Source organism: Danio aesculapii, chromosome 15, assembly GCF_903798145.1.
Source record: "Danio aesculapii chromosome 15, fDanAes4.1, whole genome shotgun sequence".
NCBI classification, from domain to species: domain Eukaryota; kingdom Metazoa; phylum Chordata; class Actinopteri; order Cypriniformes; family Danionidae; genus Danio; species Danio aesculapii.
The window spans coordinates 29,123,266-29,141,339 of record NC_079449.1 but is presented as its reverse complement, the minus strand read 5'-3'; the positions used below and the strand labels follow the sequence as shown (position 1 = coordinate 29,141,339).

The following is an 18,074-nucleotide window of genomic DNA, read 5'->3' as shown; positions in this document are numbered from 1 at the left end:
CAGGCCTCAGCATTTAGGTGACAGAAAGGAAACTACTTAATAAGAGGTTCTGCCTATGGACTAGTTACTCAGTAAATTAAGTGAATGGAAATAACCTTGAAAATAAACCATTTAACTGGTTTGAAGTTACCCTTAGAAGCTAACAGAATGTTCTTCCTGATGGGACTGTCACAAGGAGAGCTGTCAGGGAGAGATACTACATCAGAGAACCATAATCTGGCAATCAAGAACAGGGCTATAGCAGCTGACCTAGTCCCAGCAAACGGAGCAGAGCAGTTGGGCTGAAAGGTATAGGTGCCACCTCACCTAAATGAGCTCCAAAACTTTTGGGTGATGTCTTCATGCCAAGACAGAGGCTCTGGGAATTAAGTATGCTACCTAGGATGGTCCCCTGAGGGGACTGAAGGGAAACGGCTACCATATGATGAGGTATAGACTGTTTTCTTTCAGAAGAGTCAGAAGCCTGACACCACTGGAGCCAAAACTTCTTCACTAAGGAAGAATCAGAGATTATTTCCTTGCTGCCTGTAGCCTCCTGACAACAAATGTCACTGCATCCCCAATGAGGCCAGGGTGTCCACAAGAACATTTTCATCTCACAGAGATTTAATCACCGATTTCTGTTCTGGGCTACCACAGAATGGTCAATGGTTTTAGCCATCTCCTTAATAACCTGGAGAGAAAGATCTGTGACCTAATGCAGTTCTTTTATCACATCTGGGTCAGCCCCCTAGACTTTGTGACGTAGTACTTGTGCAACTGTTACTGAGAAACAAACACAGTTCACAAAGAGCACTTGCCGAAGGTACAGCAGCTTACAATTTGTACAGGATTGCTTTATAGCTTCCTGCTCATGATCTCACACACTGTCGAGTCACTGCCACACCACCTTGGCTTCATAACGCAAATCACTTAAAGGCATTGTTATAGTGTTGCAACTTACTACGCAGCGTGAATTCCCATAAAAGGGATCTGAATAAAAGCAAAGCCATAAACAAACAATGCAACATCATCAGTGACATCAGCAATTGGGATTGTAAATGTATAACACCCTGTTAAACTGACAAAATAAAATACTGTTCTTGGTTAGTGAAACAGTTTGAAAAGATGATTAAAGAGTTTTTAGGCATTAAAAAACAAATACAATTCAGTAAAAAAGAAAAACATAACACTTTATTAAACAAACAAAACATGTTTTGACTGATTACGATCTAACCTAACCTGACTTTCCCTGTCAAAACCCTTTCTGAAAGGATATATAGTCTTTAGCACATTGTTTTATTCGAGGGACGCTACACAAGTGACCCGGCATGGTTTTGGGTGGGCACCATGACTGGCACAGCTCCCATGCGGGACAGAGTAGCATTGTTTATAGGCATGTTGAGGGGGCGCGGAGCCTGTGGCTGTGGCCCCTCAGTTCTTATTGATGAGGAACCGTTGGGGTTGATTCCTCCAGGACTGTGATGGCGGTGGTGGTGGTGATGGTGGCGGTGTGTGTGATTTGGTGTGCTGCTGGCATTATATCCAGGCAAGCCGTGCAATGGGTTGGGCTCCCCTGGACGGAGGCGGTAGGTGGTTGTACTGCCAGAGGTGGTGAGAATGGAGGCTGTATCCGAAGCACCAGGGGGGAATGGGTAATGATTATTTTGCAGAGGATGATTAGGGTCCCGTACAGGAGGGCTGGTGGCTATGGAGGACAGTGTGCCATTCTTTGAAATGATGTCTGAGCCTGTGCCACTTTTTGCCCAGGAGACACGTTTTGGTGCCTGGGCATCTTCCCTAAAGCAAAGGAAAGAGATACTGTAAACAAGCAACGTGCAAACATTCATTTGAAATTGGTTCACCTAAAGATATATTGGATATTACGATGGATAATATGACCTTAGAATTACTTACTGGTGACTGAAATGTGGATGTGTACATTCAAGCTTTTCATTGATCTTCAACAACTAGCCTTTCACAGCAGATTTATTTCACAAACACGTGTTTCAGACATCATTTTAATTTACAATAATCGAAACTAATATTAAACATTAGTTACTTACTGTATGTTTCACAAAATTGTTTGCAAATTAAAATTGAAATTGAAAATAAAAATTCTTTGTTAATGATATAATATAACAATAATAATAATAATAATAATAATAATAATAATAATCTTGAAAAGTAGATGAAATATTAGCCTGTTTTGCAGCCTTTCTGTCCTGCAGACTTGTTTTTTCTTCCCAAAGCTGTTACAGCTTGAAGCCAAACTGTTCCTGAAGCCAGTTTCTGCACAGAGCACCTCCAAACCATATTCTGAAGTCTCCTTTAGACCACCCCTTTTCTCTGGGTAAAGTGGTCCTGGCATAAAAACTGTTCTGTTGTTGGCTCACAGGCGCCTTTACACCAAATCCCAGCCTCAGAGGTAAATTTTCCATCAATGACAGATTTATTTAACAGAATGATAGAAAAGTCTGAATACCGCACATCATTTTGACAGATCACACTAGGGCCGCTTGAGTTGAACGTGTTCCGCCAGTAAACATCGCCTAATACTTTCGATTTGCTGTTAGAACACTGGATAATTATTGGACAGTTATCCAGTGTTCTAACAGCAAATCAAGAGTATACGCATTAAAAAGCTCTATATAATCGGTTTGTGTTGGAACAACATGGAGTTAACTTATTAGATTTTAACAAATTTAAGTAGATTGAACATTAAATAATGAAAAAAAAACTCAATGATTGTGTTGTTTCAGCTTATTTTGCAGCAAATGTAATTTTTTGAGTGTAGGTGATGTTCACTGGCTAAACATGTTCAACTAAATGATTGGATAAAAGAACTATGTCTGCATGATTTCATATGCGTTTTGCTGATCATTTAGGATTTGCGTCGTTGTAAAATTGGATGAGTGACAAAAGGTTGCATATCGGGCTGTAACTGCGGACATTTATACACCCCTTAACATAGCGTGGTACAAAACGAAACACAATTTGATGATTAACTTGTCAATCGTATCGACAGCATCGTGGGTGGTCCTTTACCATTCAAATCGTCCTAAGTTCCCTGAACTTGAGCCATCAGTCTGAGGTCTGGCTAGGCAAGACTGCACTGATCCCTATCTGAATTAATATACAGAATGTTAAAATAATTAATTAATGTGTATTTATATAGCACATTTATTGGGTTTGGCCCAAAGCCCTTCACAATTATGAGGGGGTGGGGGGTGTCTCTTCACCCCACCAGTGTGCAGCATCCACTTGGATGATACGACGGCAACCACATGACAATGCCACCAGTGCGCTCACCACACACCAGCTATAGGAGCTAGTGGAAAGAGTGATGGAGCCAATTCGATGAATAGGGATGATTGTGAGGCCATGATGGGTAAGGGCCGATAAAGGGAATTTGGCCAGGACACAGGGGTTTCACCCCTACTCTTTACGAGAATTGCCATGAGATTTTTTATGACCACAGAGTCAGGACTTCAGTTTAACATCTCATCTGAAAGACGGCACTCACTGACATTATAGTGTCGCCTTAACTATACTGGGGCATTAAGACTCACACAGACCGCAGGTTGAGCGCCCCCTGCTGGCTTCACTAACACCACTTCCAACAGCAGCCTATTTTTCCCCTGTGGTCTCCCAGCCAGGTTCTGATCAGGCTCAGCCCTGCTTAGAATCAATGAGTAACCAGTCTTGGGCTGCAGGGTGATGTGGCATGTAAGTGAGAAGGGTCTTAATAAAACTTAAACACAAGACACATTTGAATGTGTGTTGTAAATGGCACCACTGGACTGTACCACTGAACATGTTAATACCAGGTGGAAACAGGGCTTATGATGAAGTATGAGGTACGTGCTCACTTGATATCATTGGCCATCTCCTCCTCAGTGTCCCGGTTTCTCCTCAGGATAAAAATCAGGAATAAGACCAGAGCCATCAGACCCACCACTGATCCCACCGTGGCCCCGGCAATGACCCAGGCATTATTAGCTGCAGTCACATTAAAGGACAAATAAGACAAATTTAATGATTGTGGAAATCGGCAACATAAAATCAGCCTTTGTGAGGGTTACTTACGTGTGGAGACCTCTAGATTGATATGGCAGCTGTCTGTTCCAGCTGTGTTACTGGCACGACAAACATACTTGCCGGACATGCTTTTGGTGAGGTTGCTAAGTCGAAGGGTGCCTTGCCTCTCATCTGGAACAACAGAATCCAGCATTTATATAGTCTTCATTCAACATCGATTAGGTCAGGGGGGCTCAGCCCTGTTCCTGGAGATCTGCCTTCCTACAGAGTTCAGCTCCAACCCTGATCAAACACACCTGAACCAATTAATTAGGATCTGAAGCAGCTCTTGATAATTGCAGGCAGGTGTGTTTGTTATGGGTTGCAACTGAAATCTGCAGGAAGGTAGTTCTCCAGGAACAGGGCTGAGCACCCCTGAATTAAGTCTTTCCTATATATTCCACCATTCTAGATCTATGTTTGGACTGATACTAAAGTGCAGGGGGATTTGATTCTACATCTGTGAGTGCTTCTTCTATGATTAGGACTTTTAGGAACAACACATTTCACACAATTACTATCTCTATTAATGTTGTGTGCAATACACACACGATGATACATGTTACATGTATAAAGTGTTTAATGCTTGAGCATTTATACTGTTTCTCTTGCTAAAAATAAAGTCAAAGCTGTAATATTAGGAAATATTTGAAAAATATGATAGCATTTCTGTTTTAACATCCTTTAAAACTATGATTTCTGTGATTCAAAGCTGAAAATGTTGCTTGATTACTCCATTCTTCAGAGCCGTGATCTTTCAGAAATCATAATAATATGCTGATTTGGCACTCAAGGAAAGTATTATTAGCAATGTTCAGTGGTGTAAAGTAACTAAAGTAACTAATTACTAATTACAAATCATCAAATTAATGTAATCGTGTAGTTTTTCTTTACTAACTAGTTAGTAAATTGTGCAGCTTTAATTGTGTACATTTTTTAGTGCTGCACATATCTATACTTTTATTCCGCAATTTGCCTTCAACCTGCAGACACTACCTTTATATGTTTATTTATTTTTTTGTTTGACTCAAATCATGCATCAGACAGTCCTAAAGACGTATGAATGCAGCAAACATGTACAGAGTGGAAGCATTAAAACTGTCCAAGAAGACACAAATGAGTTACACACAATGAGCGGGAGACTGTTAATCCTGCACGTCACTGTTGAGAAGATGAAGGATGCACTGTGATGACTGAAATCGCAAAATAATGACTAATGCACTACAGAATGTTTCGTTTTCAAATACATGTACAAATTGCATGTTATCTGTTAGTGTTGCACAAGCTTATTTTGCGACGGCAATTAAATGAATCTCATATTTAAATGAAATTATTTTTATTGTCCATGAATGGCAAATAATTTCATCTATACTGTAAAACACCCTTAAAAGAAAGTGCAAATAATATACAGCAAAATGTTCAATTTGCACGGTATAAAGTGAAATAATTTTCACAGCGAATTATTCACTACTCGAATACTTTTACTAGGGCAACATCTTATACTTTTGGAACAGATACATTTACTTTACTAGCACTACTTTTTTTGGCAAGTAATGGTACTTTTACTTTAGTATGATTTTTCATCACTGCAATTTTGATGAGGTGTGTAAAAGGTGAAACACTTTATATTGTTGGTGGAGAACAGTTCACTATATAAATGTTAAGAAGAATTGACTTAAAATAAAAGTACAGCAAATGCATTTAAAATAGAAATGATACATTATAAATTAATAGTTCAAATAATTAAAAAATTTCAATAATTTCAAATACAAAAATTGGAAGTTCATCTACGAAAAATTAGATGGAAAAAAAACGTCTCACAAAAGAGTTCAAACACAAAAAAAAAAAAAAGTTTATTTTATAATTTTTTTTAAATGACAGGAAATTCCTTATTTATTACTCTTAAAGGGCACCTATGATGAAAACCTGCTTTCGTAAACTGTCTGTATGTATAGTGTGTCCACTGTCATATTGAAGTGATATAAAGCCAACAAGTCTCTTTAAAATTTACTGACATTAAAATAAGATCCAAATCCCAGTGATTTTGAGGCCCACCGCAAAATGATGTTGTAGTGCGGGTTTTTTTTTCCCACCCACTGAATTGATTGACAGGCACCATGTTTCTATACTAACATGTACAAAAACATGTTTGGGATTAAAACATGTTACAACTCTCTGTGATTTTCATAAGTTTAAAAGGTTTATAATAAAGACAGTAAAATCGACATCTAATTCTTAACCGCTATAATCACCATGGTCGCATGGTGTCAGTAAATGCTAATGTGTGCATTTGACTCATCATTTCAGAGAGGCTTGAATAAAATCCACCACAAACACATGAAATAAACGTACTTGTTTTGTTTTTATTGACTAATGAGCTATATTTCAGCTTCATCCGAGTCTGTCTCTTTCACTGACTGCTGTGGGACTCGCATGTGGGAACGGTGGATGGGCAGAAGCCGCTCATTTGCATTTAAAGCCACAGGCTACAAAAACAGCTACAATATACTCAGACACCCAAATGGGCGTCTTCTGGAGGCTATAAAAAATGAACTGATGGCTATTTGGAGCTGAAACTTTACAGGCACATTCTGGAGACACCAAAGGCTTATCTAACATCTTGTAAATGGGGTAAAATAGGTGCTCTTTAAGGAGGCCGACACATATACAGTGGAATTAAATCAGATTTTGGTAAAAAATACAATACAAAAACAAAAAAATCTGAAAAATGTGTGATGTGTATTAACAATGGAATGACACAAGGAGAAAGTACTGAACTACTGAAATGTATTTAATACTATATATAAAAGGCTTTTTTGGGTGATGGCAGCTTGAAGACGCCTCTCATTTAGGAAAATAAGCCACATCAATGGCTCAAGTGTGAGAGTAAAAATCTTGATGTTTTTGTGGGTCTCGTCTATCAAATCTGATCTTGATTTTCTTTCTCTGAAAGCATTTGAGAGTTTCCTTGGCTGTGTTTTGGATCATTGTCTCGCTGAAATGTCCACCCTGGTTTCATCTTCATCCTAATAATGTAGATATTGGACTGAAGCAGCTAATATTAATTTAGGGCAGAGGATTGTTAAATAACTACTGAGAGATTTCAGCTACTGTCTGGGCTTTCACTGCCTTTCTACACCTCTCTTTCTTCATGTGTTCAAAACTTTTTCCAGGGGTCGTTTCATTTTATTACACATAACATAATTTGTAAACTAATTAGATTTGTTTTCTTTGCATATATGGATTTCTTTGGTTGTTACCAACATCCAGGGAAAATTTCAAGTCAACGGCACCTTTGGAAATATGTTTTCTGAAAAAAAATTGGTGACCTGTTCCCCTCTGTATATACCCCATATAATTAATATGTTATCAAAAACGCAGCCTACTTTCCCAGTATGAGTGCGACAAGAAAGATGAAAAGTTAAAGCCATAAACACAGAGAACAAAAACTGAATGTTTGTGATTATGATGGTGCTGGCAGAGATTGCAGTGGACCATCTGCTGCTGAAGCTTCTGTCTGCACTGATTGGCCTGCAGTGATGAGCAGCCAAACTCAAATTCCTCAGTGACCCCAAGCTGAGGCCAGAAGCACGGGGACCACAAACTGAGCTCTGCAGATTTTACTGCCACTTTTACACTAATGAGGTGTCGCTTAAAACCATTGGCTTCATCAAATGAGCTCTTCTTTTAAAAAATAAATAAATAAAATAATGTGAGGATGGCTGTGCTTCTACACTGAATAAAACACTAGACTTTAACAGTAGTGCCGCATGATTCATAATTTCAACAATGGAAGGGAATAACAACAACACAAAAAAGATGAAAGAGGCAGGATGATGTTTGATATGCTTTTAGACTGATATGCTTGGGATATTGAATGACTCTAATCTCGCTAACACACATTGATACAAATGGCTGATTGCTAAAAAATGCTTATATATTAAGCTCTTTTGTTGTTTTTGTTGACAGACATTGCGTGCAGATGGTAAACCTCATTCTTGAGAGGTTAGGGGAGCAGTGGGATGTATAAATGTTACTGGTTTTTAAAAGCAACATGATCGACTATTGTTGACGGGAAGATTATGAAACACTAGCCAGGTTTGAACATATTTCTGTATATCTATTCATTCATTCATTTTCTTTTCGGCTTAGTCCCTTTATTAATTAGGGGTCGCCACAGCGGAATGAACCACCAACTTATCCAGCATATGTTTTACGCAGCGGATGCCTTTCCAGCTGCAACCCATCTCTGGGAAACATCTATACACACTCATACACTATGGACAATTTAGCCTACCCAATTCACCTTTACCGCATGTCTTTGAACTGTAGGGGAAACCGGAGCACCCGGAGAAAGCCCACGCGAATGCAGGGAGAACATGCAAACTCTACACAGAAATATTTTAACACACACCTCATTTTTCAGTGAACAGCAGGTGTAGCCTTTTTTAAAGCCCTTGATATTTCCAAAAATGCTGGGTTCTACATACTGCCTTCATGTTGTATCACCACAAATCGATTAAGTTAATTATTTTTTACAAATTAGATTACACTTAAATTAATTCAGTTGTCTCCAAAAAAAAACCCTCAAGAATTGTGTTTATTCATCAAAGTAGTTTGAAGAAGCAGTATTTGTTAAAGTATATTGGTTTAATGAATTGCCTTAATTATAAAGACATTGGTTTGGAGTGCAAACACTTATAATTTAATGCACTTTCATATTCTTTACCTATAGCAGCTAATAAATCTGAAGTCTCACACATCCACATAAAACTGTTGGTAACACTTTATTTTGCTGGTCTATTTGAGGATTAGTCTGCTTAATATCCGGCTCATTCCGAAAACGTAGTCCCGAGGACGCTACTGGAGACCGCGAATTATGTAGCCAGAGGTATGTATGGCTGCATTTCGTTTTTTAAGCGAATGCTGCGGGGTGGTATGACGCCGTTCCTTTTAGCGCTCGCCGGCTGACCGCTTGCCTTCGTGTGGAGGGCTTTTCCGCCGCAACCAGTTTGTCTGGTTAGCTCGCCCTGTGCGTCGGCGGACTCGAGACGCAGAGAGGAGCTCACCACGATGACGACGAGCGGGTTCGAGTCCGGGGAAGAGCGGTTCCAGAAATCAGGTAAGACTAAAACAGAATCCAAGAAATAAAGCGAAGCGGTTCATAACAGGGTGAGAATGTGGTAAAATCCGAAAATGTGGTTATAACAAAAAAAATCGTACGAGGGCTTTTCTTTTTCCGGACGGCTTTTGCAAATCGTTGGTTGGGTTTAGGGCAGGTGGGTCAATCGGTAAAATCGGTTGGGTTTGGGGAAGGAGGAGAGTGGGTCGGCCGGCCAGTCAATCATTAAGCCAGTCGGACAGACAGACGTTCGTTCGACAGCGGCCTCTGGTGGGTTCACGCGAGAACAGCGCGGGCGCGAACACCACTCGCGGGAGACGTCCGAGAAGCCAAAAAGGCGCACTCAGCGGCCTCTCGCGGATTCGCGAAAACCAAAAACTGCAAAAATACGTACCTCCCGGGACGTATTTTGTGGTCTCCAGAAACGTCCTCAGGACTACGTTTTCGGAATGAGCCTGGGTTGTTAATATCTGTTGATACTGTTCCTTCAACAGACATTTAACTGACTATAAGAAACTTTGCAAGTACATGTCAACTTACACTAACCCTAACCCAAACCTAACAATCTACTTATAATCTAATGAGAATTAGTTGGCATGTAAATGCAATGTAACAAACGGACCAACAAAATAAAGTGTGGCCAAACTGTTTCACTGTTATGGTATGAGGCACTACATGTGCATCTTCAGAAATAGTACAAAATTCAAACATCCAAAAACCAGCATTAGAAGCATGTAATCTAATATAACCATCAGACATTCAACAGGATATAAAAAGCTGATTCAAATGTTATCACTTGATCGAATGGGCATTATCAACTGATAGATATGGGCCAGTGGGGGCCTTCTGTGCCTACTGGTAGGCTCAGAAGGCTGTTATAATCCATCCACATGGTTAATCAGCTATAAATCACACACGGCTGCGGACGGAAGTTAACTTGAATTATGTATATTATTTATTCAATTTCACATTGATTGTATTTTATTAACATCTACGGCTACTCCAACCCTAAACCCAACCATCACAGTAATGTAAAAACAGATCTGAATCTGGAGTCTTCTCTATTAGTCTAGCTGATTAACCGTGTGGATGGATGATAACAGCCTTCTGAGCCTACTAGCAGGTACAGAAGGTCCCTACTAGCCCATATCTATCAGCTGATAGACACCCATTCAATCGAGTGACAACATTCAAAGCGAGTGATATAAATGGATTGAAATCCAATGTTACAGTTATGAACCTGTGAAGCTTTTGATATTGATGAACTTGTTTGACTACTAAAGTGTTTACAAAAATCAGATTTTTCTCTATATAGATTTATATCTATATAGAATTCTTTATATGGATTTTTAATGATAATATTTAGATTTTTTTTTCATGATTATGATGGAATGTATAAAGCTAGAATAGTTTTTGTTCTTCTCTTTCTTTTGATTTATTACAAGTTCAGCAGTCCAAACAATACAAAACTAAAGTTTAAGTTTTGAGTAAAACATAAAAACATACAGAGCTCACATTTAACAAAAAACAAAACAGTTACACACCAATTTAAAAGGCTGTGCCTATTCTGCTGAGCAAGGCTGTAGTAATTGATTTTTAACATTTTTATAAAAGAGTATCGCAATTAAAAATGTGTTTTCTATTTGAATATGATTTTAAATATTATTTATTCCTGTGATGCAAAGCTGGATTTTCAGCATGTTCCAGTCTCAAGTCTTCAGGAAAATAATAAACAAATAAAATAAAACATTTAAAATGTTTTTTCAAGAAAATATGACTTATGCTACTTCAAGTATATCAGTATCAACCTTCAAAATTGTTGAATTTATCAGTAAATCTTACTAGCATTTTCTAGTCGGAAATTTGTTTCTACATCACCTTATTTCACAAAGAGCAGCATTTATTAGAAACAGAAAACTTGGTCCCACTTTAAGTGGCCTTAACTACCATACATCAGAAATACTTATTGGATTCATTTTGTATTGCGTGACACTGATGATGCAATTGAGATATAGGTAAGGTTAGAGGCAGGATTGGTGGTGTAAGAAGTTTAAGGTTAATGTATAAGAGATGGGTCGACAGTTTAAATAAATACAAAAATTAACTACAGATTTAATAGATGCTAATATTTTTTTTATAATATAAGTACAATGCGGATGTACATAATAAGTGCATTGTACCAAATTAATTTAAATATAAGTACATATAAGTAATTAAATCCACTTAATGTAAAGTGCGACCAAGAATTTAGTCTTGATCGGAATCAGTTTAATATATCCTTGTTGAGTAAAAGTAATAATAATCAGTAACACTTTAGTTTAAGTAACAATTCACACTATTAATACTGGTATATTTCCTGCCTGTTATATCAACTGTTTATTAGCACTTATAAAGCACGGTCTTATTTTACATCCCTAAGCCTACCCAATACCTAAACCCAATTAATAACTAATAAGCAGCTAATTGGTAGTTTAATGAGCTAAAAGTATTAGTTAATGGTTTGTAAACAGCATGGATAGTACATTAAAATATATTGTGACCAAATAATCTTTAGAAATGTTTGTGCAACTAGCATTATCATCTTTTATAGAAGCAAACACATTTAAAGTGGCTCTACAGAGTCTATCTACGTTATTTCTCTCTCTATGCTAGAATATATTCCCTTACCCAGGTATCCCAGCACAAGCAGAGGCTGAGGGCAGGACCTCCACTCTGTGAATGAATGCGAGTGACAAAGAGGAAGACAGATGACCAGGAGAAGCGCACACATTTGTCTTTCCTGTCAGGAGACCCACGTGTCTGGGATCAAGGAGGAAATTTGCTGCATGGTTGATAAGCATAAGCCAGCTTTCGTGAACAGCTGGCATCGCCGTGTATTTCCACTAAAGATTTGTGCTGATCGGAACGAACATGTCAACAGAAATCATCATGATATATTTTGGGGAAAACACTTTGCATGTTTTCTGTTCTGGTAATATATTCTGTGTGTTTTCTTGATCGCTTTAGAGAACGTGCCAGTATGAGAAGTTTTAGGTACTCGGTCAAGGTCAAACTTAAGGCTGAATACACTGAAAAAAATGATTCATTGGATTTACAAAAAAAAAATTTAGGTAAGTGGTTGCAAACAATTTAAATGTGCTGAATTTAAACAAATTAAGTAATGTTCAAATTACCCAGCAGGCACACAACATCATTAGACGTTAATATTAGGTTAGATTAAGGTTGTGACGTCAGGTGACCAAAATTCAATGTCTTGCCTGTCTATAGACAATGTTATTTTGACATCCAATAATGACGTCAAATGACGTTGATAATTGGTTGATTTTAAGTTGTGATTGAAAGTGATCAAAATCCAACACCTTAAATCAACCTTATATTGACGTCAAATACTGACATTTATTCAGGTATGGCAACCAACATCCAACGTCTGATAGACGTCATAGTGGTAATATCCACACAACATCAAAGCTGTAACATCATTAGACGTTGATATTAAATTGATTTTAGGTTAGACGTTGGGCACGGACGAAAATCCAACCAAAATCCAACATCTTAAATCAACGTTATATTGATGTCAAATACTGACATTTATTCGTCAGGTATGGCAACCAACATCCAATGTCTGATAGACGTCATAATGGCAACATCCACACAACATCAAGCTGTAACATTATTCGACGTTGATATTTAGTTGATTTTAGGTTAGACGTTGGGCACGGACGAAAATCCAACAAAAATTCAACATCTTAAATCAACATTATATTGCCGTCAAATACTGACATTTATTCATCAGGTATGGCAACCAATATCCAATGTCTGATAGACATCATAGTGGTAACTCACAACATCAAGCAGTAACATCATTAGATATTGATATTTGGTTGATTTTAGGGGTGATGTTAGGCATTGACGAAAATCCTACATCTTAAACCAACCTTATATTGACGTCAAATACTGACATTTATTCGTCAGGTATGGCAACCAACATCCAATGTCTGATAGACGTCATAGTGGTAACATCCACACAACATCAAGCTGTAACATCATTAGACATTGATATTCAGTTGATTTTAGGTTGGACATTGGGCACGGACGAAAATCCAACCAAAATTCAACATCTTAAATCAACATTATATTAACGTCAAACACTGACATTTATTTGCCAGGTATGGCAACCAACATCTAACGTCTGATAAACGTCATAGTGGTAACGTCCACTCAACATCAAGCAGTAACATCATTAGATGTTGATATTTGGTTGATTTTAGGATGTGTGTTGGGCATTGACCAAAATCCAACCAAAATCCAACATCTTAAATCAATGTTACATTGACGTCAACTACTGATATTTATTCAGGTATGGCATCCAACATCTGATAGACGTCATAGTGGTAACTCACAACATCAAGCAGTAACATCATTAGATGTTGATTTTAGGTTGGAGGTTGGGCATTGACAAAAATCCAACCAAAATCCAACATCTTAAATCAACGTTACATTGATGTCAACTACTGATATATATTCAGGTATGACAACCAACATCCAACGTCTGATAGATGTCATAGTAGTAACGTCCACACAACATCAAGCTGTAACAGCATTAGACGTTGATATTTTTTTGATTTTGAGGTTGGGCATTGACGAAAATCCAACCAAAATCCAACATCCTAAATCAAAGTTATATTGACGTCAAATACTCACATTTATTCATCAGGAATGGCAACCAACATCTAACGTCTGATAGATGTCATAGTGGTAACATCCACACGACGTCAAGCTGTAACATCATTACACGTTGATTTTAGGTTGGACATTGACGTCGACCTGACGTTGGATTCTGACGTCAACCCAACTTTCATTTTCAAACAAAATGCAACATCCCACGACACTGGGGTACAATGTCAATCTGACGTCATGTTGACATCCAGTGCCTGATGGGTACTTTGTTTGTTTTAATTCAGCCCATTTAAATTGTTTGCAAACACTTACCTTAAAAAAAAATTATAAATCCAATAAATCCATGTTTTCAGTGTAGTGCAGGGCTGTTGAATGATTGATTCTGATTGGCTGATGAATATTCTGATAAGGCTGTGCAATTATTATTAGATAAACGCACAGCTAATGTGGTTCCAGGCTGGTTTTGAGCATGGCTGCTCAATACGCCAAATGATTTTGATTATTTCAAATGATTTTTCTAAATATCGGATTAAAAAAGGTCAGAATGGGTTAAAACTAGAAAATGTTTGCAGAAAAAAATTACTCCAGTCCATTAAATTGCTAAAAAATAATGCACACCAAAACAGTAGCAACACTATCACTACATGTGCATTACTTTGTGCATTGCACGTGCCTTATTTAACATAGTATGTACTATTGATACAATTTTTAGTCAGTACAGTTAAAAAAAATGAGATTTTTTGCTGACAGAGCTTGAATTTTCTGATCGAAAATACAGCAAGACTATACATTTGACTTAAAAATAGTGCTCATTCACTCACTTTTGTCAGGCTTATTCCCTGTTTTATTTTTGGGCTGTGGGGGAAACCGGAGCACCCAGAGGAAACACACACAGACAAAGGGAGAGCATGCAAACTACACACAGAAATGTCAAACCAGTGACCTTCTTGCTGTGAGGTGACCACGCTAACCATTTAGCCTTGGTGACAGCCAGCTATATTTTAATGCAGTTAAAATACATTAAATGCTGGTTTGATTGGTTTAATACGACTAATGCTGGTTAGATTAGTGTCAAAGCAGGATTTTCAGAATCATTACTTTAGTTTTCACTATCGCATGATCCTTTAGGAGTAATTTTAATATGCTGGCTTATTATGAAATTTGAAGACAGCTGTGCTTCTTAGTATTTTTACACACTGTGATCATTTTTATGGATCTTTGATGAATTTGATAGCAAGTTCAAAAGATCAGCATTCATTTTTAAAAGAGAAATTGTCATATAAATGTATTGGTAACTTTAGAATCATGGTCCATTAGTTAATGTTAGTTAATGTATTTTCTAACATTAAATAAGTATGAATAAACTTGTAAAGCACTTATTAATCATAGTTCAACATTAACTAATGCATTATTAAAATCCAAAGTGTGCTTGTTAACATTAGTTAATGCGCAGTGAGTTAACAAACTAACCTTATTTAACTTTCATAACGTTAACAAATATGAATACATAATAAATTACTGTAATAAATGTAGTACTAATAATTTGTTAATGTTAGTAAATACATTGACTGACATTAAATATTTTAAAGTGTTACCAATGTATTTTGTTACTGATGATCTGATTAAATGAATAATTCTGAATGTTTAAAAAATGAATTTGGAAACTGCATATTTTAAAACTGAATTAATCCTCTGCACTTATCTACAACCTGATGCAATAATCAAGCAGTTCTACGATCACATTCAAAGTCATTTAATAAAATTAGTTTAAATGGTTTATTTTAGATGAATACTTTACAGATTATATGGATATTTATTATATAGAAAAACAAATCAAAACAGATTATAATATTACATTTGATTTCTGATTTAAATAAATTCTGTTCTTATAAACATTACAACTGACAAGGCTGTTTTTGTACAGCTGTGTTCTGCATTAAAATTCTACAGTTTTCTAAAGCAGCAAATTTGCATATTAAAATGATTTCTGCAGGATCCTGTGACACTTAGACCCAATCCTAATTCTACCCCTTGGCACTTCCTCTTACCCCTAACCCTCGTTTTGCACATTCACGTCACAGGGTAGGGGTGTCCCAATTCTCTTTAGCATAAAGGCGTAGGGCTAAGGGAAAGGGGTGAATAGTCCTTCGAATGACGATTTTTCAGGACCACACTCGAAACCAAGGGGTAAGAAAATTTCCCAGATTTGTGTGCAGGTGCTGTAGTGGTGCTCCATTTCTAAAGGGGTAAATTTTGAAGCCCTTCCCCTTAACACTTTTAAGGGCCAAGGGTTTTAAGGGCCAAGGGGAAGGGGTAGGGGTACAAAAAAAGAATTGGGATTGGGCCTTAATATTGCATTAAAGATGATGAAGTTTAAGCTTTGCATCACAGTAACAAATTACATTTAGAAAAAACTAAAACATAAAAATAGCTATTTTAAATGGTTATTATTTAACCTTAGTGAGTTTAAGAAACGTCTTTCTAAATTATTTAAATACATTTTGGTAGCACATTAGTTTAGTTTACAATTTAAGGTATTAACAAATCATTAACTAACATTACTAGCTTAATTAACTACTAGTTAGCTGTTTATTTATAGTTATAGTAAGGTAGAGGTTGGGTTTAGGTTTTGGGCAGGATGCATCAGATCATACGTTATAACTACCAATGAACAGTTCATATCTCAATAATAAGCCTTAAATAAGCCAGTGGTTAATAGCTTGAATTATGCCCAAACCTAAAGAGTTAGCCATTTTTTGAACGGTAGTGTACAATCTTAGCTTGCCAAATTTTAAAGCAACAAACTATATCAAACCATACAGCAAATTTAACAGCACTGTCGTACTGTACCTTTCAGTAAAATGATCATGAGATATAAAATTAGATACAGAAAGAACAGCACCAAGGACACAGACAGATGCAGGCCACTCACTTTGCATTGGAGAGAAGAAGACCTCAGAAAGAGGAGCAGCTTTGGTCCATTTGTACTGAGGAACAGGTTTGCCATAGCCCGATTTACAGCTCAGCGTTACGTTTCCACTCAGGACAGGATTTCCAGTCATAGAGCAGACGGGTGTAGATGGAGGAACTGAAAAAAAAGAGAAAAACGAGACAGAAGGCTAATTACTTACTTTTTAAATTGCATGTTTTTGGACTATTTATTAAACTATTGTCAGTCAATGCTAATTTATTATTGTTTTCAATTTATTATTTAATGTTTATTTATTTTTCCTTTGTTAATGTTTGTTGGTAAGAGAAAGTTTATGCGAGCACAATGAATTATATAATATTCTATTAATTTAAATATTATTAAGATTATTTATGAATATTAATGCTGTTTTTGATGTTTCACATTAGTTTTTCTCAGTCGCTTTGGTGCATTTCTCACAACACTATTTACATTTGCACAACATGCATTTCAATTAGTCAATTTGTGCACAATTAGTCATTTGTGAGTAGCAGTTTCTCATTCCTTCCAACAAATTGCAAATGCTTTTAAACATGCATCCGTTGCTTTCATACAACTCTCTGCTGTTTTATAACATTATCATTTGCTTATGTCATGTCAGTCAAAATTAACTAAACTTGTGAATGCTGAATAGTCATTACATATAAAACTAATAGTCCTCATTTCATTACTTAAGTCATTACATACAAAAATGTTGAACTAGTTGTCAAAGTCTGTCAAGCTAATTTTATACAAAATTTTCAATCTTTTTTTTCCTAAAAACGTCTTCTAAATTAAACAATTTGATGAATGATTTACAGACCTACAGTATGTTGTAGGTTCAGTTCCAATATGTACTGCACTATTGTTTACAGTTGTGCACAGCTCTACCCAAAGGAAATAAGAGTGTATTTATTCTTTTGCACAATGCTGTGAATAAATTAGAATTGGAGAGAGCATATGCAGTAAAAATGTGAAACATCCATATTCAGTGTCTTGTACTCAGATCCCTCACTAAATGCAGTGATGTCTAACTTTACTGTAGTTTTCAAATGGCTGTGCAAATAGTATATAGTGCTGTCTTGAGTTTTTTCAGGAAGTAAATTGTCATAATGAAAACATGACAAAGTCATTTGACTATCTTGTTCATAAACAATGGTGTCAGGACTTTTCATCATGATGACACTGACACTTTCATTGACATCAATACTTGCTGTTGAGAAATGAGCTCTCCATTTTGAGCAAGTGACACGCTTTTGCAGGTTATCA

At 36.8% G+C, this 18,074-nt stretch overlaps 1 protein-coding gene across 1 annotated transcript in view; it reads right to left on the bottom strand.

The window, feature by feature from the left end:
• Positions 1 to 1,189: 1,189 nt before the first annotated feature.
• Positions 1,190 to 18,074, bottom strand: part of esamb (endothelial cell adhesion molecule b) — a 46,075-nt gene continuing 29,190 nt past the window's right edge. Inside the window, exons 6-9 of the mRNA XM_056474174.1 lie at positions 16,791 to 16,946; positions 4,069 to 4,191; positions 3,852 to 3,981; positions 1,190 to 1,779 (exon numbers count right to left, since the gene is read on the bottom strand). Coding sequence (XP_056330149.1) covers positions 1,293 to 1,779; positions 3,852 to 3,981; positions 4,069 to 4,191; positions 16,791 to 16,946 — 896 coding nt within the window. The 3' untranslated portion in view covers positions 1,190 to 1,292. The remainder of the gene's footprint in view (positions 1,780 to 3,851; positions 3,982 to 4,068; positions 4,192 to 16,790; positions 16,947 to 18,074) is intronic.